The sequence below is a fragment of the Podarcis vaucheri genome (assembly GCF_965113315.1).
Source record: "Podarcis vaucheri genome assembly, chromosome: 12".
NCBI lineage: Eukaryota > Metazoa > Chordata > Lepidosauria > Squamata > Lacertidae > Podarcis > Podarcis vaucheri.
The window spans coordinates 52,703,064-52,728,580 of record NC_138750.1 but is presented as its reverse complement, the minus strand read 5'-3'; the positions used below and the strand labels follow the sequence as shown (position 1 = coordinate 52,728,580).

The 25,517-nt window shown below is 46.5% G+C and overlaps 1 protein-coding gene across 6 annotated transcripts in view; it reads left to right on the top strand.

The window, feature by feature from the left end:
* The window catches only part of DPP6 (dipeptidyl peptidase like 6), a 506,040-nt gene that overhangs the window by 458,933 nt on the left and 21,590 nt on the right, over positions 1-25,517 (top strand). For all 6 annotated transcript variants that reach the window (XM_082192256.1, XM_082192258.1, XM_082192255.1 and 3 more), the window contains exons 11-16: positions 3,851-3,974; positions 5,048-5,086; positions 6,899-7,006; positions 8,132-8,223; positions 9,360-9,407; positions 10,829-10,947. In XM_082192256.1, the coding sequence (XP_082048382.1) occupies positions 3,851-3,974; positions 5,048-5,086; positions 6,899-7,006; positions 8,132-8,223; positions 9,360-9,407; positions 10,829-10,947 (530 nt within the window). The remainder of the gene's footprint in view (positions 1-3,850; positions 3,975-5,047; positions 5,087-6,898; positions 7,007-8,131; positions 8,224-9,359; positions 9,408-10,828; positions 10,948-25,517) is intronic.

The following is a 25,517-nucleotide window of genomic DNA, read 5'->3' as shown; positions in this document are numbered from 1 at the left end:
AAATTTAAGACAAAACAGCTTCAGTCTATTTAAAGGCATCTGTTAAAAAAATTATTTGATATTCAATTTGAATCCCGCTCTTCGGCAAATAATAGGCTTTCCCATTTGATCCTCACAACAACCCTGTTGAGGTAGATTAGGCTGCAGCCAGCTAGACAGCTTCATGGCTCAGCAATGTTTTGAACCAGCAACTCCTTGCTGAGTCTATCACTTTGCCCATTACACCAGAACTGGAAAGGCTATGCCACAACAATGCCATGCTAAGGTTGGACGCGGGTGGCGCTGTGGGTAAAACCTCAGCGCCTAGGACTTGCCGATCATCAGGTCGGCGGTTCGAATCCCCGTGGCGGGGTGCTCTCCCGTCGTTCGGTCCCAGCGCCTGCCAACCTAGCAGTTTGAAAAGCACCCCCGGGTGCAAGTGGATAAATAGGGACCGCTTACCAGCGGGAAGGTAAATGGCGTTTCCGTGTGCTGCGCTGGCTCGCCAGATGCAGCTTGTCACGCTGGCCACGTGACCCGGAAGTGTCTTTGGACAGCGCTGGCCCCCGGCCTCTTAAGCGAGATGGGCGCGCAACCCCAGAGTCGGACACGACTGGCCCGTACGGGCAGGGGTACCTTTACCTTTAAGGTTGGAATCCTGTGCATGCTTGGCTTGGAAATAAATCCTACTGAACTCTTCTGAGTAGAACATGAACTGGATCATACTGACTTACAATTGAGCAAGTATAGCTCTACACACCTACATACCCCAAATGTATAATATGCCTGTCCAATTGCCATTTCCAGGGTGGTTACCATACCTAATATCACCTGTGCCATAACGTCAAATGTTTGCTCCATTCTGACCTCCATTTCTGACCTCCATTTTTTATTACCTGTTATCATTTATTAAATTTGTATCCACCCCTTCCAAAGGAGCCTGGGGCAGCAAACAGCAAAAACGTTAAAACAGTGAAATTTACCATTAAATGTTTTGTGCTGTGTTTCTAAATACTGTAGTTTTAGTTTGAAAATGAATTCTTTTGAAAGCAGTGGGATTTCATGTCAGGGTAACCTTATGGAAACGATGCTTATCTTCTTAGAAACCCCTGATTAACGAAAAGCTTTGGATACCCTCCAGGGTAGTTGAATCAATGAGCTTGTGCTGTTTAGTGTGTCCAGTATATTGCTAAGGTTAATTATCTGTACTCTGTGGGGTATATTATAGGTCTCAGATTTAATTTAGCATGTTCAAAGCTCACCTTAAAGTCTGCTCAGATGACCTAGGCATTCAAAGGTTAACTATTTAGACATGACTTAGAAGAAGAAGAAGAGTTTGGATTTGATATCCCGCCTTTCACCCCCCTTCAGGAGTCTCAAAGCGGCTAACATTCTCCTTTCCCTTCCTCCCCCACAACAAACACTCTATGAGGTGAGTGGGGCTGAGAGACTTCACAGAAGTGTGACTGGCCCAAGGTCACCCAGCAGCTGCATGTGGAGGAGCGGAGACACGAACCCGGTTTCCCAGATTACGTGACTACCGCTCTTAACCACTACACCACACTGGTGTATAAATACATAGTCCTCAGAATGGTCCACAATATATGCTGAGATGAGCTCTAATCTCAGACTGAGCAAAGAACAATGTTTAATTCTGAGTTTATAATCTCTGACATTTGCATCCAGTTATTGGGGAGCATGAGCCTTTGAATAACAATTACTGGAAAACACAATTGTGTTCACGGGCTTCCTGTAGGCATCTGCTTAGCTACTATGATAACAGAATGCTAGACTAGATAAGCCTTCGGTCTGATCCAGCAGGACTCTTCTTATGTTCTGAACCACTCCTCTGCCATGTGGGTCTCATCCACTGTAACCATTAATCCAAATGAAAATAAATCATATTGAACCAGAAAGTAATATATCATCACCATCATAATTACACAAACCGTACGATCAAGTCCAACATATTCCTCGTGCAAGATTTGGAATCCCTGGTTCTCATCAGTCGTCATCAAACCCTTAGTTTTGTGACCCAGTTTTGGATTGTCTGAATGCCTCTCTCTATTTTGATTAAAAAAAAAAAAATCACCACCAAGTTCGAGAAAAGACATAAATATAGCCATCACACCATGTTGGAAAACCTCCTGATTCCAGCTGCTTTGGGTTTCTAGAAGGTGTAGGAGACAACAATTTGTCCTACTTTCACATTGATTCTTAAATTGTGCAAGCTTGTTATCAGTGGCCACTCACCGTGACGGCTGTGCCTCCATAGTTGGAAGCAGCATGTTTTTAGTTGGTGGAACTGCAAGAGAGGAGGGTGCTGTTGTGCTCAGGAAACCCCTTACAGGTTTCCCACAGACATCTGGGTGGTCCCTGTGAGAACTTGATACTGAACTACATGGGCCACTTGCCTGAACCAGCAGGTTCTCCTTATGTTCTTATATTGTGTTCTTAATGCTGTCGGAAGGAGTTTTCCATTCTCTGCTTATTTTAGTTTTATTAACAAAAGGAAAACAAGCTGTTTTTCTAGAGCAGTGGTTCTCAATTAGCTTGCTGTTGTTTAGTTGTGTCTGACTCCATGGACCAGAGCACGCCAGGCCCTCCTGTCTTCCACTGCCTCCTGCAGTTTGGTCAGACTCATGTTGGTAGCTTCAAGAACACTGTCCAACCATCTCATCCTCTGTAATCCCCTTCTCCTTGTACCCTCAATCTTTCCCAACATCCGGGTCTTTTCCAGGGAGTCTTCTCTTCTCATGAGGTGGCTAAAGTATTGGAGCCTCAGCCTCAGGATCTGTCCTTCCAGTGAGCACTCAGGGCTGATTTCCTTAAGAATGAAGAGGTTTGATCTTCTTGCAGTCCATGGGACTCTCAAGAGTCTCCTCTAGCACCGTAATCCAAAAGCATAAATTCTTCAGTGATCAGCCTTTTCTATGGTCCAGCTCTCACTTCCATACATCTTAGCTCAATTAGCTAAGTATTACTAATTCAAAATCCAAGCTTTTGAAAACATTGATGCCTCCATGGTACCAACTGTGAACCACTGCCCTAGAGAATATGCTGGTGCCAAATTGTCATGTGAAAGAGAGGGAGAGAAAAAATGTTTATGATACTGAATTTCTAGTGCACCGTTATATTTCCCAAAATTCAAATGCTAGGCATGGGCAACTCAGTTCTTCTGCCCTGCAGCAGAATGCTTGTGCTCTGTCTTCTTATTTTGCTGGATAATCATCTTCATCCTTCTGAGTCCTTCCTCCTCTGTATGCACAGCAAATCCTTTCCAGAATGCAAGCGATTTCTCCGGCGACGCAGCACATTAATCCCAACGAGAGCAACAACTCCTTTATACATATTTTATGGCAAACAAATGAACTCATAAAAATTTTATGGACTGTACACACTGTGAAAAGTCATTGTCTTATAATTTAAAGATGACTTTGACCTGTGCATTCCACTTGAATATGATAATGTTGCATGATTTGTCAGTCTTACAACTGCGACACTCATTCATTATCAAGTCATTTACCCCTTTCTTAGCTCAAGGGGGAGAAGTGGCACGCTGCATGCCTCGAGAACATAAAAAAGCAATAAGCGGGCAAGGGGCTGATTATGATGTAGGTAGTATGGGAATTCAGACGAAGTTCAAAGAGAGGAACACAAAAATGAATCCTGGACTTGTTACAATCACGGCATTCTGCATCAAATTTATTAATAGTCCACATTCCAAAAACAAATATTTGAGTCTGTGCAGTGTATCATGTTTATTAATAGTCCACATTCCAAAAACAAATATTTGGGTCTGTACAGTGAAGGGAAATTGTGTTCTAAGTACATGTAAGAGTAGCACTCACATGCCTTCATTTGTTTTTAGGGAGTACTATATAACCATGGTGAAGTGGGCAAGCAGTACCAAAGTTGCAGTAAACTGGCTGAACAGGGCACAGAATGTTTCTATCCTGACTCTCTGTGATGCAACAACTGGAGTCTGCACAAGGGTATTCATTTTTATTTACCCGCAGCATGTATTGTCCATGTGCAACATAAAGTTCTCAGGGCAGCTTGCAACATAAAGTAAAACAAGTTGAATGTTCAATAGTAGTATCAGTGTTTTGATGCCAGGCAGCTGGACACCCGTAGCTTTTCGTTTGGCATTTGTAGTCTGCACCAATTTTTTGAAGCCTGAAAAAGGTGAGCGACCCATTGTGTGCACTGAAAGCAAAAGATGCATGCAATTGGAATTGGAATAGGAAACTCCCTAGTTTCCCAGGGACAGATGTGAAGCTAACTGGCCCATAATTTCCAGGATTACCCCTGGATCCCTTTTTAAAAGTGTGCCAATTGGCCAGTACTCTTCAGTCTTTTGAGACTGAGACTCAGGGTCCAGCTTTAATTCGAACATGCATTTTGGAACTCATTTCTTAAATTTTTCACGATGCATTTGTATGGTGGTAGTGCTCCTGTTTCAGCCTAGCTTAGATCAGTCAGCAACCTGCTATTAGCTCCAGAGCCACCAGTTGAAGACTTGGGTCTTTCGGGTGGTTGTCTAGGTGTGGCATACGACCATCCCCTCCCCCATTCAGTGATGTAATATAGGAGCCAACTTAGACCTCAATGCAAAAGCTCCACCTGATGCAGGCCATGTTACTCATCATTATTCATCTCCCACACAAAAATTGGGATGGGGAGAAATTTGACACTCAGGATCCCCACTCAAATAGGTGTTCATATGTGGCCTGGGGCATAGCTTGGCCCAGGTGTGTGGTAGAAGGGGGGGTGGCGTTTCAGTGTTCCTCCACCAAGCAAAACCCTGGGTTGCTTACAAACAATGTGAATAATTATCCTCTTACTGTTATTCACATAGATTACTGCCCTGCTTTAAACACATTCATTTGTTTAATCAAGAGCAAAGGCCTTTCAAGTTGCCCGCTCATAAATCATACTCAGATGGGCTCCTCTGTGCTTGCTCAGGCATTGCTGGAATTGAGTCAAATAGCTTTCTGCCCTGATGAGCAAAGTATAATAGATGCAAACTACAGTATAATATTTTAATTATGTTGCTTTGTTTCAGAAACATGAAGATGAGAGCGTAGCCTGGCTGCACAGACAGGTAATAGTGGTCTTTCCATCTCCTTAATAAAAGGTTCCACACTCAAAAGCAAGAGAGCAGAACCACAAAGGGGCAAATTGAGAGATGCAAGCACATACTTCAATACAGATCAGCAGTGACATAGGAACCTACCTTTCTATAATAAAGCCACACTTTGTCTAGGGATGCGAACTCTGTGCGCTTGTGTTAGATGCAGCAAAAGAGATGGAAGAGTTGGTCAGAAAAAGGGGTCCCCCCCCAGACCACTAAGTCATCAGGGGCACTGGGTGGGGTAGGGAGATGCCTGAAAATGGTAGGGCTAACAGGGCAGAAGTTTCCTCATTCAAACAGCTCTTGGTTGTGAACCATGGTTAACAAAAGCCCTGGTTCAGAGTAATTATTATTGGTGTTTACCTTGAGTCAATCAGAATGGCAGCGTTTTGCGAGGGGAAGGCATGTAGACAGATAGCAAAGTCTGGATCAGCTGTTCCAGCTTAGTTGGTAGCCTTTGGCAGAAACAAAGTATTAAGCTGTGTACTCTTTTAACAGAAATCTATACGATTGGTGCCTTCTAGCTGTTTCTCTGTAGGCCATTGTATGCGCCTGTGATTTTTTGTTTTAACTGTGCAAAGGGATAATATATTTGAACATCAAAGTGCTGCGATGCCCAAAATCTCCTGAGGGTTATTTCTCTTGATCAGAGTCACAGAGCCGCTTCTCAATGAACAGCAACAGCAGAAGCCTTTGGAATTGCAGGGCTTCAAGATTCTAAGGATCAGCCAGCTCAGCTGTATGCTGTTTACAAGATATAGCCCTAGAACCTGGAAGAAGCTCCCTGCTACCTTACTACAGCTCTTGTCAGGGGCTCCAGGGTATGACCTGTGAATGCTAAGGCATAGTTTAGTGGGACTAAATGTGCTCACGTGTAACAAACGCTGTAGTTTGTTAAGGATGCTGAGAGTTATTCAGAAACCCCTGTTCCCCTCATGGGGCTACAGCAGGGGTCACTGTCCCTCAGACCTTGTGGGGGGGGGCGGACTATATTTTTTGGGGGAAATGAACGAATTCCTATGCCCCACAAATAACCCAGAGATGCATTTTAAATAAAATCACACATTCTACTCATGTAAAAATACCAGGCAGGCCCCACAAATAACCCAGATATGCATTTTAAATAAAAGGCCACATTCTACTCATGTAAAAACATGCTGATTCCCAGACCATCTGTGGGCCAGATTTAGAAGGTGATTGGGCCGGATCCGGCCCCCAGGCCTTACTTTGCCTACCCATGGGCTACAGTTTCCAGAGTTCCCTGGGAATAGGGACGGGTTGTTAGACCATGTTGGGAATTGCAGCTCTGTGAGGGAAATAAGGGGTCTCCTAAAAACTCTCAGCACCTTTAGCAAACTACAGGTCCCAGGGATCTTTGTGGGAAGCTGTGCCTGCTTAGTGCTTTAAATTGTACAGTACAGATGGGGCCTGAGTTTCCAAGGACAGAGCAGGCAGGCAAGTCAAGCATATAAACAGAAGCAAGTCAGTTTATTTTGCATCTGGAAAGGGGAGCAACCAATGAAGGGAGGAGGGCCTTGTGGACCAAGGCAAAAGGCTGATAAAGCTGCAACTTGTGCCCACAGTGTTTTGCACAAGGATAGCCTAATTTTCACTGAGCTGGATTTCAGCCGCAATCCTAGAAGATACATGGTTTGAATCCACATGTGGCTGAAGGAGCCTGGCAGAAGGATGGGACTGGCACGGTTGCTGTCTTGAGTGGTTTATTTCAAGATTCATGAATATTTATCCGTGCATTCATTTGCAACTGCTTTGTATTTGCAGAACGAAGAGCCCGTCTTCTCCAGAGATGGCAGGAGGTTCTTCTTTGTCCGAGCCATCCCTCAGGGAGGGAGAGGCGAGTTTTACCACATTACCATGTCTTCATCGCAGGTGAGACAAAGCTCTGCTGCTGCTAAATGCCTTTTTGGGTGTGGGTGAAAAGTAATATACCAAGAATATTGGCTCTCTGGATGTTGTTGGACTCCAGCTCTCATCAGCCTCTGGTAGCATAGCCGGTGGTCATGGATTATGGGAGTTGTAGTCCAACAACATCTGGAAGACCACAGAATCCCCACCCCTGTAGCACACTTACATTGGTTGTTTTGACGATATAACAAGTCAACACCTAGACATATGACATATGACATGCAAAGCATTTCCAAGAAAATGTGCATCTGTTGAAGACAACGACATCTGAGTACTGTAGTGGGTTGATACAAACAGTGTTTTGCAGGAAATCCTGTGGCTGGCTTGCTATCAGTGGAATCTGCTGGCAAAAGGTGTTTAAATGAAAAACATAATTTGCAGATCAAAGAAAGAGGGGTTGATGGGCAACAACCAAAGAAAAATGAACTGGTCTCCTTTGATGGAGAATTTGGCTGAGGAACAGCTGCAGCCCCGCAGAGTGAGCAGGTTTGACTGGGTTGCACAGAGAGTAGAGAGGAGGCTCCTTTGGGTGTGAGCACTGAGGGCTTAGGGTGCAGCGTGGGTTAGATTCCCTTACAAGGAAGCATTTCTGTATGTTTTTCAGATGCAACTTCTGTGACCCTGAAAAGCGAGCATCCATTTGTAGCCAAAGCGCTGGACTTAAGCTAGGGAGAGAGGGCTCAGATTCCCACTGAATCTCACTGGTGACTGTAGGCCAGTCACTGTCTTTCAATAGATTCTGCCTGAGCTCTTTGGAGAAAGAGTGTGACAGAAGGGCAGTAAGTAGAGGTTTCCCAATCAGACTCCGCTCATCTGTCTCTGCTCCATCTTTGCCATTTTTGGAGAGGCTTCAGAAGCCCTATAGCACAATTTGAGAAATTCTGAAATACGGCTATCCCAAGCATGAATTTGGCTCAATTTATTATTTTCACTTCTAGGAGGATAGAAGAAGAATAAATTAGTGTCTTTTTAAAAATGTATCAGAAAAAGGGACTTGCTCTGAAGAAGATAATGCAGATATATGTTTGATCATCGTTAGAACACCTTGCTCCATGTTTTGAAATTCACCTCTTCCTCCTTTCTCGGCAGCCCAACAGCAGCAGCAACGATTTACAGTCAATCACATCGGGTGACTGGGATGTGACCAGGATTTTGGGATATGAGGAAAGGCACCATAAAATGTAAGGAACACCAAACCATGTCAAGTCAGTTTCCATGTCTTAGAAGGTTCAGTTGACAGCACTGCAAGGGTAACTGGATTAGTGGCGCGCTTATGTGTGACCCAGTGGGCATTGCTCTGGATTGAAACCTGTGATATTAATGTGCTTAAATACAGAAGCTAGGCTTCCCTCGCATTGCTCTGGTAAGTAGGAAAGTCTCCTCTGTGAAATGGGTGTAAGCATAAGAATCAGAGTATTATTGTGAGGGTGCTCCTGTTCAATGTTTTACCAACTAAAATGATTCATACCACTGTGGAATAAGTAACTTCAGGACAGTGGCTTAAGGAGCATTTTGGATATATCTTGCTTGGCCTTTGGCTTACTGCTACACACATAAACATTTTTCCAATGTAAAAAGAGTATTCAAAGACATTCAACGCTGCTTCTCAGGGGCGGGGGCTGTCATATTGCAAACATGGAATCTCTGAAGCATTTGGGTGCCTTTTAATCCAGCCTTTTTTATATAGAACATCCATTTAAAATCAGTACAATGGACAGCTCTTTTTCTATTGCTTTGTATAACTGCTGAATAATAAAATTTCTTTAGAAATGTTCATCTGACAGCTGGAAGGCTGGGCTAATCTTGTGTATTTAATTGCATGTAGCTAATGATTTTGACAAATGTGTGTTCAGCTGCATTTGGTGAACATGTTGCATTTTCTTTTAAAGTTCTTTCCAAATGTGAAACATCTGCATGAGAACATTGGTGCACTGCTGACATTTTTTAGCAACACAAATTTGCACATAGGTTTATGATTGGTTTTCACCACTGCCTGCGTGACAAACAGGTCCAATCATGTAGACATGAAAATCATGAGCTCTAGGGGGAAAGTCCCCGCCCCTATAATTTTGCCTCTTTTTTCCTGTTCATTTTACCATTCCAAACTTGCAGCCACAGGAAGAGAGACTCTCTTTTAAACAAAACAAAAACTGGAATTAGAACTTAAAAGGCATCAGAATAATGTTTCTAGGGTGCAAGGAGTCCATGGGGCATATCTCTTCCACCTTTCTTCTGAATAGTTTGTGCCTATGCAGATAACCCAGACGAAATACTGCTCTCAAAAATCTGGTTATAATCTATGTGCATTTTATTCTAGCTATTTCCTCAGCACAGAAGAGTTACCAAGGACACGGCATTTATACAGGTATGATTTATTTTCATGGAAGAAACAATGTCCAGACTTTTCCTTGAAAGAGGTTGTTATCAGTTCTTCTTACACCTGAGCAAATTCAGTGCAAAGTAAGCCAAAAGAAGATACATGGAATTGTGTGGGGGAGGACTCAGTTTCCCAAAAGAGCAATCAGTTTCCCAAAAGATTTACAAGTGGTTTTCTAATTTGAGAAATGGCCGCTCACCCCGGTCTGGCGGTGGGCGTCGTTTGCGGCCCGGCGTGAGGCTTCCCCGTCCTCCCGCAGCCACGCCGTCCTTCTGACCGTTGCTCCGCTCCCCTGGCTGTCATGGAACCTGCTGGGTTCCACCAAACCCAGATTCAAATTCTGGCCTATCCACGGCGGCTTGAGGGGGGCAAGACAACCAGAGCGGACCAAGTCGGAGCAGGCTTCACTCTGGTCTGCTCCAGTAGAACAAAAGAGGGACCAGAGCTGCACAGTTGAAAAGTAACGAAGAAGAGATAAAGGCTTGAAAGGGTACTGGAGGAAAAACATTTTCAAATGTTTATTGCTAATAAAGCAATAAAATTCCCAGGTGGTGACCAACTTTCTTAGGGGCATAAGACCAAGGCTCTGCTGTCACAGCAACTATCGCTTTTGGAAGGTACCGTATTTTTCGCTCTATAAGACGCACCAGACCAGTTTTTGGAGGAGGAAAACAAGAAGAAAAAAAAATCTGAATCTCAGAAGCCAGAACAGCAAGAGGGATCGCTGCGCAGTGAAAGCAGCAATCCCTCTTGCTGTTCTGGCTTCTGGGATAACTGTACAGCCAGCATTCACTCCATAAGACGCACACACATTTCCCCTTACTTTTTAGGAGGGAAAAAGTGAGTCTTATAGAGCAAAAAATATGGTATTTTCCAGTACTGTTTAGAAGCCTCTTCTTTTGCTTCCTTTGGTTTTTGATGCTGCCGAGACTCCTTTGCAGGTGCGTGATTTGGGGCAATTTCCTGCTTCCCAACAGGAGGAGGCGCCACCCGCCAGCAGAGGAAACGGGGGCCTGCCAGATTCTTCAGATGGGGATGTGGGGGGTGGGCTGGATTGGGAACATAGGAATCTGCCTTATGCTATCTTTCTCAGTGTTGCCTGCACTGGCTGGCAGCAGCAGCTCTCCAGGGTTTCAGGCAGGGGTCTCTTCCAGGTCTGCCTGGAGCTGCAAGACCTTCTGCATGGGAAGGGGATTCTCCTGACCACTGAGCCACGGCCATTTCCCAGTTCTAAAAACCAAAGCTGCTGTGGACTAGACCATCACACCATGCCCAGGGGCAGCTCCAGCCCCTAAACACCTGGTTGAGAAAGCACCCAACTCTGTCCAAGGTCCTGCCATCACAAATCCACATGCCTGTTCCACATGCCAGCTGAATAATCAGACGTGTTGTTTTCTCCTCTTTCTCAGTGCCAGCACTAAAGGGAACTTCAACAGGCAGTGCCTCTCTTGTGACCTGATAAACAACTGCACGTACTTCAGTGCATCTTTCAGCCACAACATGGCCTATTTCATCCTGACCTGCGAAGGTAGGATTCTCGTATTGTCATATAACCATGCGGCAAAGCAGGCCACCTTATTAATAGTGCCTATAAGGAATCACTCTACAGCTGTACAACAACAACAACAACAACAACAATAATTTATTATTTATACCCCGCCCATCTGGCTGGGTTTCCCCAGCCACTCTGGGCGGCTTCCAACTGAATATTAAAAACAATACAGCATTAGACATTAAAAACTTCCCTAAAGAGGGCTGCCTTCAGTTGTCTTTTAAAAGTAAAATAGTAGTTTATTGCCTTGACATCTGCTGGGAGGGCGTTCCACAGGGCAGACGCCACTACCGAGAAGGCCCTCTGTCTGGTTCCCTGTAACCTTACTGCTCGCAATGAGGGAACGGCCAGAAGGCCCTCAGCACTGGATCTCAGTGTCCGGGCTGAACGATGGGGGTGGAGATGTTCCTTCAGGTATACAGGACTGAGGCCGTTTAGGGCTTTAAAGGTCAGCACCAACACTTTGAATTGTGCTCGGAAACATACTGGGACCCAATGCAGATCTCTCAGAATCGGTGTTATGTGGTCCTGGCAACCACTCCCAGTCACCAGTCTAGCTGCCACATTCTGGATTAATTGCAGTTTCTGGGTCACCTTCAAAGGTAGTCCAATGTAGAGCACATTGCAGTAGTCCATGCGGGAGATAACCAGAGCATGCACCACTCTGGTGAGACAGTCTTAGCCTGCGTACCAGGTGGAGCTGGTAGACAGTTGCCCTGGACACAGAATTAACCTGTGCCTCCATGGACAACTGTGAATCCAAAATGAATCCCAGGCTGCACACCTGGTCCTTCAGGGGCACAGTTACCCCATTCAGGACCAGGGAATCCCCCACACCTGCCCGCCCCCTGTCCCCCAAAAACAGTACTTCTGTCATGTCAGGATTCAACCTCAATCTGTTAGCCGCCATCCATCCTCCAACCGCCTCCAGACACTCACACAGGACCTTCACCGCCTTCACTGGTTCTGATTTAAAGGAGAGGTAGAGCTGGGTGTCATCTGCATACTGATGAACACCCAGCCCAAACCCCCTGATGATCTCTCCCAGCGGCTTCATATAGATATTAAAAAGCATGGGGGAGAGGATGGAACCCTGAGGCACCCCACAAGTGAGAGCCCAGGGGTCTGAACACTCATCCCCCAACACCACTTTCTGGACACGGCCCAGGAGGAAGGAGCTGAACCAAGTATGGCTGACTGGGCTAGATACCCCCAACCAGGTGGTCTCCAGGTGTGGCTGGAATACAACTCCTTTGGTGCGTGTCGAGATGCAGGTCAGCACACAATAAGCAGAGTCTTTCGGTGTAGTAAATTCTGTATTCAAAAAAACGGCACACAACACTCCTGGCAGGTCCTGCCCCTATAGAGCAGTTGCCAGGACTGACGGCCCTCGCCTTCAACCCCCTCTAAGGCTTCTCTCCTGCTAGATGTTTTCCAAGCAGTCTCAAACTGTGTCTGGGTACCTGTAATCTCTGTTCTGCTCTGCACATCATTCCACATGCCACGTTCCTCAAGGGAGGAGGGAAACTGGCCACAGTAAGAGAGTCAGACTCCCTGTATTCTCTGCTTCAGCCTCTGAGTCTGAGCTGCTCCTTGTCACAGGCTCGCCTTGCTCACTAAACCCCGTTGCCTCTTCAGCATCCAAAAACCACCACCCCCACTCTTCTCCCTCTGACATCTCCTCAGTGTCCCACCACCAATCCCTTGGCTCTGAGCCTTCCTCCTCTGGGGTGTCCCTGTTAGTTTCTGTTATCACTGTGAAGCTGTGTGGAGTCACAGGACTCTGCAGAGACCTTGCAGTCTCACGGAAAAGGGAGACGGGATGTGACGTTAGTGGTTTCCTGTTTCCTTTGTTCCTTTGTTCAGTTGCTCTCTGCTCTCAGAGAGAGAGGATGTATATTTTTTAGCTGTCTTCGTAGCTAGAAAATAAAGTATAGCAATGTAGCCATAAATCTCATCACTTCAGCGTGCTGTTTTGATGCTCTGCTGGGAGGACGTGCCTTGGAGCCCCATCAAAGGCTCAAGGTCGTTAAATACGTTGGGAGGCGATTCTGAAGGCTCGGGAAGAAAATGAGCTTTATCAGCTTGGCCGAGGGGAGATACCGACTGTCCCTTGGGGGTTTCCCAGCTGGTGCCTCCCACAATTCCTCGTCATCCAGCCAGTCCCTGCCACTGGATGACCTTGCTGGCTGGGCCTGATGGGAGCCAAAGTCCGGGTATCTGAAGGGTACCTGGTTGAGGAAGGTTGGACTAGGCAGCCAGCTGCTTCCAGGATATATGATGTAAAACACTGGTAATGAGATCTGGGCTAAGCAGCAGTTGCTTCCTCTCCCCACCCTGCAACTCCACCAAGCATTAAGCCAGATAGAAACAAGGCCCCTGCCAACCCTTCCATTGTAGAACAGCTGTTTGTGGACCTCTCAGCTTCTGGAATTTGCTGCCATAAGACATGAGGAAAGCCACAATAAACATTTGCCCGCTTTCAAGGCAACCTGGCTTGGACAGACTTTCAGCTTTCTCATCATTTTAGCAAGCAAAATTGATACACTTTGCTGGATGCTGTAGGGCTTGGAGGCGAAGGTTACAGTTTTACTTGAGAGTATATCCTGTTGAATTCAGTGGGACTTATTTCTGATTAAACATGCATGGTGCAGGGTTGTAAACGTTCAGGTTGCAGCAGGGTCTCTGTAACACGCAGCAATGTAAAGGAGGGGAGCTGAAAGCTCTTGGATGTTTGCTCAAGGCAATGTGAATGTGTTGTTTTGATTCCTTGTTTCTCACCCATGTCACCATCGAACTTGTTAGAATTAAATATCACCGTTGAACTTGTTAGAATTAAACCTTGCCGCAAGCTTAGCATTTATAGACTCTGCCCTGCAGCTACAGATCTAAAGCTCTTTAAAGTATTTCCTGCAGAGTTCATTTATTCCCTTTTTACCCTGTTGGATATGCCTGATAGATATAGTATGTGTGTCTTTAAGAATAATATTTAATAATAATAAAGCTAGAACATGAGGCATGCCAGTTATTAAGAGCTGATTCACAGTTATTTACATGCTTTCTCCAAAGCAGAGCAAAACCGGATAGCTGTGCCGGCCCATTAGAATAAAAAATTATACAGGATCTAGCTGCAGGGAGACACAAGCAAGGCTTCACACCACCTGCCTTTGAGCACATACACCTAATGTTCCCCCTTTTAAAAATGTTTTTGAATATCCTACCTGAGGAAGTGTTCTGTGTAACTCACATGTCTTGCATCTAGCTTTATTAATATGGACCGGCTATAATAAAGGTATTGCTTTTCAGATACAGTGAATATAGTTCTCAAAGACCCAAATGTTAACCTGATTTTGGTAAATGTCGTAAGTTTCTGACATTTCCCAACCGTCTTGTTACTGTTAAATATCGTTCATGTCTGTACCTACAGCCGCACTTTGAAAAGTGCAAATGAGCCAGAGCTAATTGCAAAGTAAAGGTAAAGGGACCCCTGACCATTAGGTCCAGTCGTGACCGACTCTGGGGTTGTGGCGCTCATCTCGCTTTATTGTCTGAGGGAGCTGGCATACAGCTTCCGGGTCATGTGGCCAGCATGACTAAGCCGCTTCTGGCAAACCAGAGCAGCGCACAGAAACGCCATTTACCTTCCCGCTGGAGTGGTACCTATTTATTTACTTGCACTTTGACGTGCTTTCGAACTGCTAGGTTGGCAGGAGCAGGGACTGAGCAACGGGAGCTCACCCCATCACAGGGATTTGAACCGCAACCTTTTGATTGGCAAGTCCTAGGCTCTGTGGTTTAACCCACAGCGCCACCCGCATCCCTTAATTGCAAAGTACCAGTATAAAATAAAGTATCGACAGGCCAGTGCATTGACGCAGTGATAAGCAGGCAACTCAGAAACCTCTGTGTGGCAGAATTCCCCCTCTGCCCATCCTGTCAAGAACTGAGCAGTGCATTAACATGCTTCCCTGGGAGGGATTATAGCTTGCTGTTTACACATTAAGTCACTGAATGTGTTAACTGTTCTGGCCAAGATTATTTCCTTCCAGAAGGCTGATTATGAAGATGTCCTTCTCCCCCCCCCTCCTTCTTTGTGTACCCCTCCAGCACAGGAATGTAATTAGTGCTGGGGGGGCAAGTTGTGACCTTTTGCCACTTTTCCTGTGGCTCAGGAAGCGTAAATTAGTTTCTGATGCTTTAGAGCACAGCCAGACTAAATCAGTCTTTTGCACATGGCCATCTTTTGCATTTATTTGCTGGTCCCTCTTTCCAGAGGACTAGTACCCTTAATTCTGAGTGATGGTCAGGTCATGAGCCTCTGCTGCGCATGGCTCATGTTAACTCTTTGAGAGGGAAAAGTAATTCGTTCCCTTTCATTAAAGCAGTGCTTTAAAACACAGGGCATATCAGAGGCCCCAAACCCAAGGCTTCACAAACGCAGCTCTTCCAGATTAAAAGTAGGATACTATTAACTCACTTAATTTTTTTTCTTAAGAGAACATCTGTTCTGTCACCCTTTAACAACATAGTTATTAAAGTAGGCTGTGATTAATTCAAATTGTCACTTTTGCGGATGTCGGCATTAAGTTTCTGCTTCCTCTGAGCAGACCAATCGTTTGTATGTTATAAAATACTTCATTGTGGTGTGAAGCACCATTAATTTAACATAAATTACCCTTAATTGTTCGCTGACGTGAAAGACAAATAAATAAAAGGAAATGGAGAAAAGCGATTGGCGGCTTCTAGTTTAACGGTGACTTTTACACGGAGTGAAGGTTGGCCGTTGTGCCTCCGTGTAATTGACCAGAACAGATGGTTCTGCAGTGCAGCAGTTTTGCCTCCTTACTGTACTTGCAAATATTTAGGAAAAGGGTATGGCAGAGCACACAGGTACTGAGCTGTGCAATTCATCTTGAGGCAAATAATTCACCACGGAGTTCTCCAGCTAGCTAGAGGTGAATTACATAACATGGTAATAACTACTCTGAGAGGCAAGTTAGGTTGCTTCCAGACAGCTTGTTTATTGAGCATTCGGCCTATTTTGTTTTCACAAGGTTTATAAGGAGGTTAGATGATGGTGGCTACGTACTGAGATTAATTCTGATTTGTTTGTGGGGAGGTTAGATGACGTATCAGTCGCTATCCCACATTTTCCAATGCATTTCCACATCACTTTCCGTATACAGGCAATGGCTGTTTTGCACGGTGGTTACATTCCTGACCCCTGATTGTATTGGCAAAGTGCGTATAAGTGCATTAGGTCCCGTTGCACCACCTTTCGGGTTGAAGCGATGCATGCAGTAATGAACATATTGGACCAGCCTAAAACGGTCAAGGCCTGTACTGTAAAAAAAAATAATAATCTAATTTTATGGGAAAGCAGGTTTGTTGTACAACAGCTGCAAAGCAACTTGTGCTGCCTGTATTTCCTGGTTTATGATCGAGGTCACATCCACACCATACTTTTAATGCACTCTTATACCACGTTAACAGTTGGGACTTCCTCCAAAGTGTCTGGGAATTGTAGCTTGTTATAAGGATGCTGTCCTCACCCAGAGCTACGATTCCGAGCACCCTTAAACTTCAGTTCCCCAGATTCCCCATGACTTCTCAAGTGGTATAAGAGTGTGTCAGGGGATGGTTAGCTGCTTGTGCTTAAAATGGTGCCCCTTCAGAGTTTGTGCGACCCCACAAACCTCTGTGTGTGACAGAGCTCCTCAGACATGTCTGCTCTAGTCACTAGTAGAGTCTGACAGTGGCTGTCTGCGGAAGCGCTTCCAGCAAAGAAGTTCCTTAACGGAAACGCGTCTCCTGGACTCACGACGTGGCAGCTTCCGGCGCAGCATGGGTCTCCCTGCAGCTGCTTCTGACACCTCCCCGCTATTTTCGCTCGAAGTGTCTCTCACCCCTTTCTCTCCCCTGCTGCTTCCTGCCTGGGCTGCTGCGTCTCTCTCAGCATTACTGAGATCCTCCTCCAGAGACCCGGCGCTCCCCCTGCTGGTCCCTGCTTTGGCTGTTGACTCTCTCCCAGTCTCTGGGAGCCTTACCACTTCCCTTTCCTCCGATGTCAGTTCCCTGACATCCACCTCCCCTCCAGGGCCCCCCTCTCCCCCGCCCCTACTTTCTCCTCTGGGCGGTGAGGAGCTGAAACCCCTAAAAGAATCCTCTTCATCTTCAGACGTCTCGAACAATTCCCTCCATCGGTCTTCGTTCCGACTCGCTGAATCCTCTTCCACCTCGGAATCAGCGAACCCCTCCAACTCTTCTTCGTCGTCGGTGGTGGCGAAGTATTCCCTCCGGAACCTCGCCACTGGCTGGGGTTTTCTAGGGAATCTCTGATGAAAAGTTTCAATCAAAACCTCGTCATCTACCTCCTCTGCCCTGACCCAGGTGTTTTCCGACTCCGGCTCCCCTTCCCACATTACCAAATACTCAACTTGCTCTCCCCTCCACCTGGAATCGAGAATCTCCGCTACATGGTAGCTGTGTTCTTTTTCTTCCATAGCTGGTCCCCTATTGACCCTCCCCTCTCTGTCCCCTATATACGGTGACAGCAATGATCTGTGGAACACTGGGTGCAACTTCATGTGGTTCGGTAACCGGAGTCTGAAAGCCACTGGGTTGACCTGTTGCGTGACTTCAAATGGGCCCAGTCTTTTAGGTCTTAACTTCTTACAACCTCCTTTAAATGGTAACCCTTGGGTGGACAGCCACACCTGATCCCCCACCCTAATGCTTTCCCCTTCCCTTCTGGTTTTGTCTGCCTGCCTCTTATATTCCTCCTTCGCCCTGTTTAAATTAAGTTGGAGCTGGCGATGGATCGCTTCCATTTCTTCAACGAACTGTTCTGCGGCAGGAACGCTCCAGTTCTCCCCCTCCCCCCCTGGGAAGGCTCGGGGATGACACCCGTGATTGGCCAAAAAAGGGCTCATCCCCGTGGACACGTTCTCTGCATTGTTATAGGCAAATTCTGCCAACGCCAGCTTCTCCACCCAATCATTCTCTCTGTCATTCACATAACACCTCAAATATTGCTGGAGGACACCATTAGCTCTTTCCGCCTGCCCATTGGTTTCTGGATGACGGGCAGTGGAAAAATTCACCTCTACATGCAATAAGCTCATGAGCTTCCTCCAGAACCTGGAAGTAAATTGTTTCCCTCGGTCCGAAACCACCCTCAAGGGGGCGCCATGCAACCTAAACACATTTTCCACAAACAATTTAGCGGTTTCTTCTGCTGTGACCGCATGTGAGCAGGCTATAAAGTGGGCCATCTTGGTTAACAGGTCTACCACAACCATAATGGCTGTCTTCCCTTTGGACCTGGGCAGATCAGTCATGAAATCTATTGCCACTGCTTCCCATGGTCTTTCCGGCGTGGGTAGTGGTTCTAATAAACCTGCCGGTGCCCGCCTCTCCCCCTTGGCTCGTTGACATCGGTCACACCCTCTCACATATTCACGCACATCTTCCCTGACCTTGGGCCACCAGAATTCCCTGGTAACCAGCCACATGGTTTTGTGTTGCCCAAAATGCCCTGCTGTGGGGCTATCGTGCAGTTGCTTGAGTACCTTTTCCCTCAATTCCCCTTCAGGTATGTATAACGCTCCCTTGTAGTACAACGCCCCGTTCCTCTCCTCAAAACCCCCGGGTTTGTCTCCCTCACTCCTGAGACCCCTGAGTTTGTCCTGGGCGTATTCATCCTGCACCGTTCCCTCTACCAGTTCCCTTTGCCCCACCAAAGCCGCCCCACACACCCAGCGGTCCTCGGGAATAACATAGGTCTCTTCGGGTGCACCCTCTCCCTCCAAATATTCAGGTTTGCGTGAGAGAGCGTCCGCCCTAACGTTCTCCGGGCCTGGTACGTAACAAATCTCAAAGTTAAATTTGGAGAACTCCTGGGCCCATCTCAACTGCCTTTGGTTGAGCACTCGCGCAGTTCTCCAATACTCTAGATTCTTATGGTCCGTGCACACTTGCACCTTCTGTTGTGCACCAATTAGTAGATGCCTCCATCTCCGGAAGGCCTCATAAATCGCAAGAAGTTCCCGGTCGTGCACCGTGTAGTTTCTCTCAGATTTGTTCAGTTTTCGCGAAAAGAAGGCACACGGTCGCCACTCTGACCCCTCCTTCCCCGGCTGCAGAAGAAGCACCGCCCCTATGGCTCTGTCCGAAGCGTCTGTTTCGACCCTCAGCTTTTTTTGTAAATCCACATGTAGAAGTTGTTCGTCAGAGGCGAAGGCCCTTTTCAGTTCCTCAAACGCTCGCTCCGCCTCCCCCATCCAAACAAACTTCTTTTTGCTGCTGAGACAGTCCGTGATGGGCGCCGTCAGGTGGGCGAAGTTTCGGATGAACTTACGATAAAAGTTTCCAAACCCTAGGAACCTCTGCACATCCTTCTTGGTCTTGGGTGTTTTCCATTCCAGCACCGCTTGAACCTTGCCGGGGTCCATGGCCAACCCCTTGTCTGACAAGCGGTACCCCAGGAATTCCACCTCCTTGGTATGAAACTGACACTTTTCCAGTTTCACCCACAGTCTGTTGGCTTGCAGCCTGCTCAACACTTCTCTGACGTCTCTCACATGTTGCTCCTCATTCTCCGAATACACCAACACGTCATCTAAGAAGGCCACGCAATTCTTGTAGAGCAAGGGCCCCAGTACATGGTTCATAAAGGCTTGAAAACACGCGGAGCCTGTTTGTAATCCAAAAGGCATAACGAGGTATTCAAATGCCCCCAAAGGGGTGAACATGGTGGTCTTCCATTCGTCCCCTTTCCTTATACGTATCAGGTTGTACGCCCCCCTTAAGTCCAGCTTTGTAAAAATCTTTCCTTTTCGCACCCTGGTCAAAATATCATCAATCCTGGACATAGGAAAAGCCGCCGGCTCTGTCACTGCATTTAGGGCCCGAAAGTCACATACCAGCCTCGGCTTGTCCGTGTTTTTCTTATCCACAAAAAACACTGGGCTACCCCCCGCTGCCTTGGACTCTCTGATGAAGCCTCTCTTCAGGTTCTTGTCAATGAACGCTCTCAACTCCTGCATCTCCCTGTCTGACATGGCATACAACTTGCCTACAGGAAGCTGTGCTCCAGGGAGTAAATTGATCTGGCAATCAAAGGGCCTATGCGGGGGTAGTTGGTCCGCTTCCTTCTCGCTGAACACGTCGCTGAGATCAGCATACTGTGGTGGCACCTTCCCCTTCTCCATCACTTCCGTCCCTGCTAGGGTGGCTTGGGCCCCTGCTGACCCCTTTTCCGCCCTGCAGTGTTCTAAGCAGTGTGCGGAACCGAAGGAAACCACTCTTTGATGCCAGCCCACCAGCGGATCATGTAGGGCTAGCCAGCTCATTCCCAAAATAATGGGAGCGCCTCCCAAGGTGGCCACATTAAAAGCTATCAGTTCTGTGTGCCTTGCCACCCTCATTATCATTGGGACGGTCTGCAAGCTGACGCCTCCTCCCAACAGTTCCCTGCCATCAATCGTGGTCACCTGCAGGGGGTTGCTTAAAGGGATAGTCTGTATCTGGTGTTCAGCAGCAAACTCCTTGCTCATGAAATTGCAGGAGCTGCCTGAGTCCAACAGCGCCTTTATTTTTAGGGGGTGTCCATTTTGCAGCTCTAGCGACACTTCAATCACTAGAGCAGGTCGAGGAGCTTCTGGCACTGGCACTTGGGAAAGGGGCACTTTCACTGCTCTTTGGCCTGGCTGCAGTGCCCTGCTGGCAACCAGGCGTTGGCTTTTACCTGCTCCGTTTCTCCCTGCTCTTCCCCCTCAACAGCTCCCACCATCCCTTGCCATTCCTTCCTCTGGGGGCAGACTCTGGCAAAGTGGCCTGGCTGTTGGCAGAGATAGCATTTCCGGGCTCCCTTTCCCTCCTTCTTCGCCCCCTCACTGGGCTTTGAAACTGCGCGCGCGCGGGCTGTTCCGATTTCCATCGGCTCTGCCGGCGGGAAAGCTGGCTCAGGAATGTCTGGAATGCGTAACTCCTTCCAACGTTCCCCTCTCCCTTCCCGCCTCTCCAAGGCTCTTGCCTCCTGGCGCGCTCCAATGGTCAGCGCAGATTTGGTCAGCTGATCCATAGACCCCGCCCTGGGGCTCCTTGGGGTCCCCCCCAAACTTCTGCACCAATCCTGGTACCTTTCTGGGGAACTGAGTGGTTCTCCCCTTTTTGTCAGCATCCTGAGCCCTTCTCTCCTCGAGCCTCGCCGTCTGCAGCGCAAGTTGGACCTCCAGAGCTTGATACCTTTCTTCCAAGCTTGGACCAGCTCCAACCCCTGCGTCTCCGGTTCCGACTGGGTTGCTCATGATGCTTTCTCCTGCACAGGCAGCGTACAGAGACTGTCAGACTGCTGTCAGGGGATGGTTAGCTGCTTGTGCTTAAAATGGTGCCCCTTCAGAGTTTGTGCGACCCCACAAACCTCTGTGTGTGACAGAGCTCCTCAGACATGTCTGCTCTAGTCACTAGTAGAGTCTGACAGTGGCTGTCTGCGGAAGCGCTTCCAGCAAAGAAGTTCCTTAACGGAAACGCGTCTCCTGGACTCACGACGTGGCAGCTTCCGGCGCAGCATGGGTCTCCCTGCAGCTGCTTCTGACACCTCCCCGCTATTTTCGCTCGAAGTGTCTCTCACCCCTTTCTCTCCCCTGCTGCTTCCTGCCTGGGCTGCTGCGTCTCTCTCAGCATTACTGAGATCCTCCTCCAGAGACCCGGCGCTCCCCCTGCTGGTCCCTGCTTTGGCTGTTGACTCTCTCCCAGTCTCTGGGAGCCTTACCACTTCCCTTTCCTCCGATGTCAGTTCCCTGACAGAGTGTTTTTAGTGTATGGTGTGAATGTGGCCCAAATCTCAACCAAAAATTGTGACCGTCTGGCAAGTACCCTTGGTGTAAGAGATAGCGACTGGATTAGGGCTACCAAGTCAACTTGGTGGCTGAGTGGAGATTCGAAGATGGTTCAGCCTGGGTCAAATCCTGAAATACCGTAAAAATCCCTGAAACGAGAAGTAATCAAGTAGAAATATTATCATATGGAAATAAACAAAATAATATAAATCAAAAAGTTTAAATTTAGAATTAGAAAAACCTAAAATTGAACAAAGCCTCAACGGGATGCCGGCTACAAACCTCGTTACACTGAGCTATTCAGTTTCCTCAGAAGGAAATAGAGAAATCATAAACCTTAAATGACCAAAATTGTTCAATTTTATGTTCGATTTTAGTTTTTTTCCCATAAGATAATATTTCTAGTCGATTACTTCTCATTTCAGGGATTTTCACGGTATTTCATTTGTTTCGTCTAATTTCCCGGTTTCATGACTGTCTCTTTTTTTCTCCTGGGTCAAATCCTGAGCTCTAATCACACTGGCCTCTGCCAAAGAATTCTGGCAAGAATAGTTGATGGAGAGGGTGCTGATAATTCTCTGTTAGAGATCCCTAGTTGCTCTCCCTCCCAGATAGTCCCCAGGTTCTCTGGGCAGAGGAAATCAACAGCGAAACCAGTTTAATTCAGTAGCACAGATTTGCCCTAAATGGTCCAATTCCCCTTTCAAGCAATCAATGATAATAGCAGCTAAATCCCTCTAGTGCCCTCAGTAACAAAGCTGAAGAAATGGAGGTGTCATCACACGGTACTGAGAACAGGAGGGGTGTGTGTGTGTTTATTTCCAGCTTGATGAATGACCTTGGCTGAACTCATTATTCTTGAGAGTCTTAAGTGCAGATGTTCCCATCCCTCAAGATTTAGAGCTTGGAGAAGAGCTGCATCTTTCACCCTCTATGCCAGCTGGAGTCTTTATTAGGTTTATTGTTTTCTGATTTCAAGAGACCTGTTTAACTTTTTGTGAGCGCTGCAGGAATGTTAAAGACAGGCACTCAAGAATCTCTTGCTTGCGGAGGGGGGGGGGAGACTCAAAAAGAGGGAGAAGCCACCGAATGTAAAATGTATTTTGGGGAAGCAAGTTCTTTCCTTCCCCAAAAATATAAAATGCCACTTTATCGACATTGTTTGTGTGACATGCAGATCTGTTAAAAGAAAACTGAGATTTCAGCTTTCTTTTTCATTCTGATGGTTTAAAAAGTAAGTATCTAGTCCTCCTGATTGTATAGAGCAGCTCCAGATAAGAATGAGCAGGAGATCTGCATGTTGAGCTAGGTATTTTTTCCTTATTTACTCAAAATATTTCTTAGTTACCCTTCATTGAAAGATTCCACATCAGTGTATAGAAGTGTGTGTAAAATCAATTCACACAACATGTAAATGCAATCTGAAATCAATAAAGGAGTATAACAAACTACAAGATGAAACAAACATTCCGAAAGCTTAAAAGAAAGAAAAACAGAAAAGAAACAGTTCCAAAAATCAGACACATGCTAGCAACAACAACTACCGTCCAAAATGCCTGGGCCAATGACGAAGGACTTCACCGGGCTCTGAAAATTTCTAATGTCAGCATGAAGTGAGCCTCTTTAGAGAGGACATTTCACAGTTGGGGTGCCACCACAGAAAAGACCCTCTCTTTTGTAGAAATATAGCCGCATGCCTCTGCTGAAGAGCAGGTCTCTGCCTAGAAGACCTGAACTGTTCCGTCAGATAAGCAGATTGCCCCACGAATGGAGAGTTGCACACTTGCAATTCCTTCCAGTCATCCATAATGTAAAATGGGATCTTTGAATTAGCCCCTGAACTGCCAGAACAAATCCATCTTCTTAAACTGCATGAAAATAGGGCAGAATAGGTGGTTATTGATTTGCTTTGCTGTATGCACACCTGTGGAACGAGATGATCTTAATACTTAGAACAGGAGCCCGGCTGGATCAGGCCAAAGAACAGCTCGTCCAGCCCAGCATCCTGTTCTCAAGTTGGCAAACCAGATGCGTGTCCGAAAAGCACAACAGCACTCTCCCCATTTGTAATAACCAGCACCTGGCATTCAGAATACCCCCAACAATGGAAACAAGAATGTGGCCATTGTGTCTAGTAGCGACTGATAGCCTTTTCAAGAAGGACGCATGTGAAACATGGCGGTGAGGGGGGATGACATAAATGCCTTGGAGGCTTAGGAAAGCAGTTCAATATACTTTTTTGATATTGGTGATTGCCAGCACATGCCACAAACATCTGTCTCTGGTGTTGAATCTGAACACGCCAATGACAGGACAGATCTTTTAATTACAGCCGGTGGCTCCCCAACGCTCCCAGCGCCTTTGTTTATTAGTATGATAATATGGTATCCATGTATGAACTGGAGTGCGTTAAGCTATACATAATGCATGGCTTAGCAAATAAAGAGATATTGGAAGCTGTACGCTGGGGCACGATGGCCGTTGCCAATTATCATACTCCGGCAGCACTCAGGCCCTTTGAGTTCTTCCCGCTTGCAGCTGCCCTTTTAAATCATTCATTGCTGCTTAAAAGATACTCTGCTGGAGCCTGGCAGAGAAAATTTCAATTTTCATTGTTTACATAGTGGGAGTTTCACTTGTGGTTTGAAATTATGGGCTGCACATAACTGCTGCTGAGCCAAAGAGAGCAGGTTTTCCTTTTACGTTGTGTTTTGTTTCGTTTTGTTCCACTCATCTCCCATGTACAGTTTCTGTGTTTTGGTAGCTGTCACTGAATACAGATTAGTTCGCTGACATGATTTCCACGAGATTTTTAAAAGGGGGGAAACATTGGACGCTCTTTGGAAATAAAACCACGGGTTTCTCCAAAAGCGCTTGGCAATGTTTTAACTTCTTTTTTAAAAAATTGGCTAGCGGTATTGGACTTGCTGATTAATGTTTGTTAATTAAGCAACTATCTAGAGAGTGGTGCAGTTTTAAAACAGCGTTTCCCCATTGATATTTGTGACAAAAATAGAGCATTAACCTGATGCTCCCTGGTGCACTGTTTTCGTTTGCTTTTAGATGACTTAGGCTGGGACTCGGAGTGACTTGTGCACATACACGCATAGCACTTCCACATAGGCAAAGGGAGATAACATTTTTCTTCTTAATGCTGCCAGCCCTTTCATTGCATGGCGTGTTGCTCTGAGGTCCTCTCACCCTGAGGGGAAGGGGATTTTCAAGGATGGATGATACTGATGGCGAATAAGTCAGATTAAATCTACTGTGTTTGTGTGCAAAGCTTTGGGTCCTGGCTACTGTGCTTATTGTCTAGGCATTAGCTGTATGTTAGCATGGCTCTGTCTCACCGATGAGATAATTTAGTGTTGCTCACAGCTAATAAACTCTGCCCATTTTGCAGGATCATCATAGCCTTCCATGTCATGCATTTCAATTAATCAAAGCCTTCCTCCTCCTGTGACTGCAGTGCCTGGACATGGCAAACAGACACTTTTGATCACACATCCAGAATAATATCACCATTGCTGGTTTTCATGCTCACACTAACCTGGGGAGGTGAGAAGGAAATGAGTCGCTTATGATATCATAAGCCACCGAAGAAGAAGAAAATCTACTATTGTTTGCAGGTTTCAATTTATCCATGAGCCCCACCCAGAAGCAACATACGTAGTATTCATGGATTCCTAACAGAGAGGTATATTA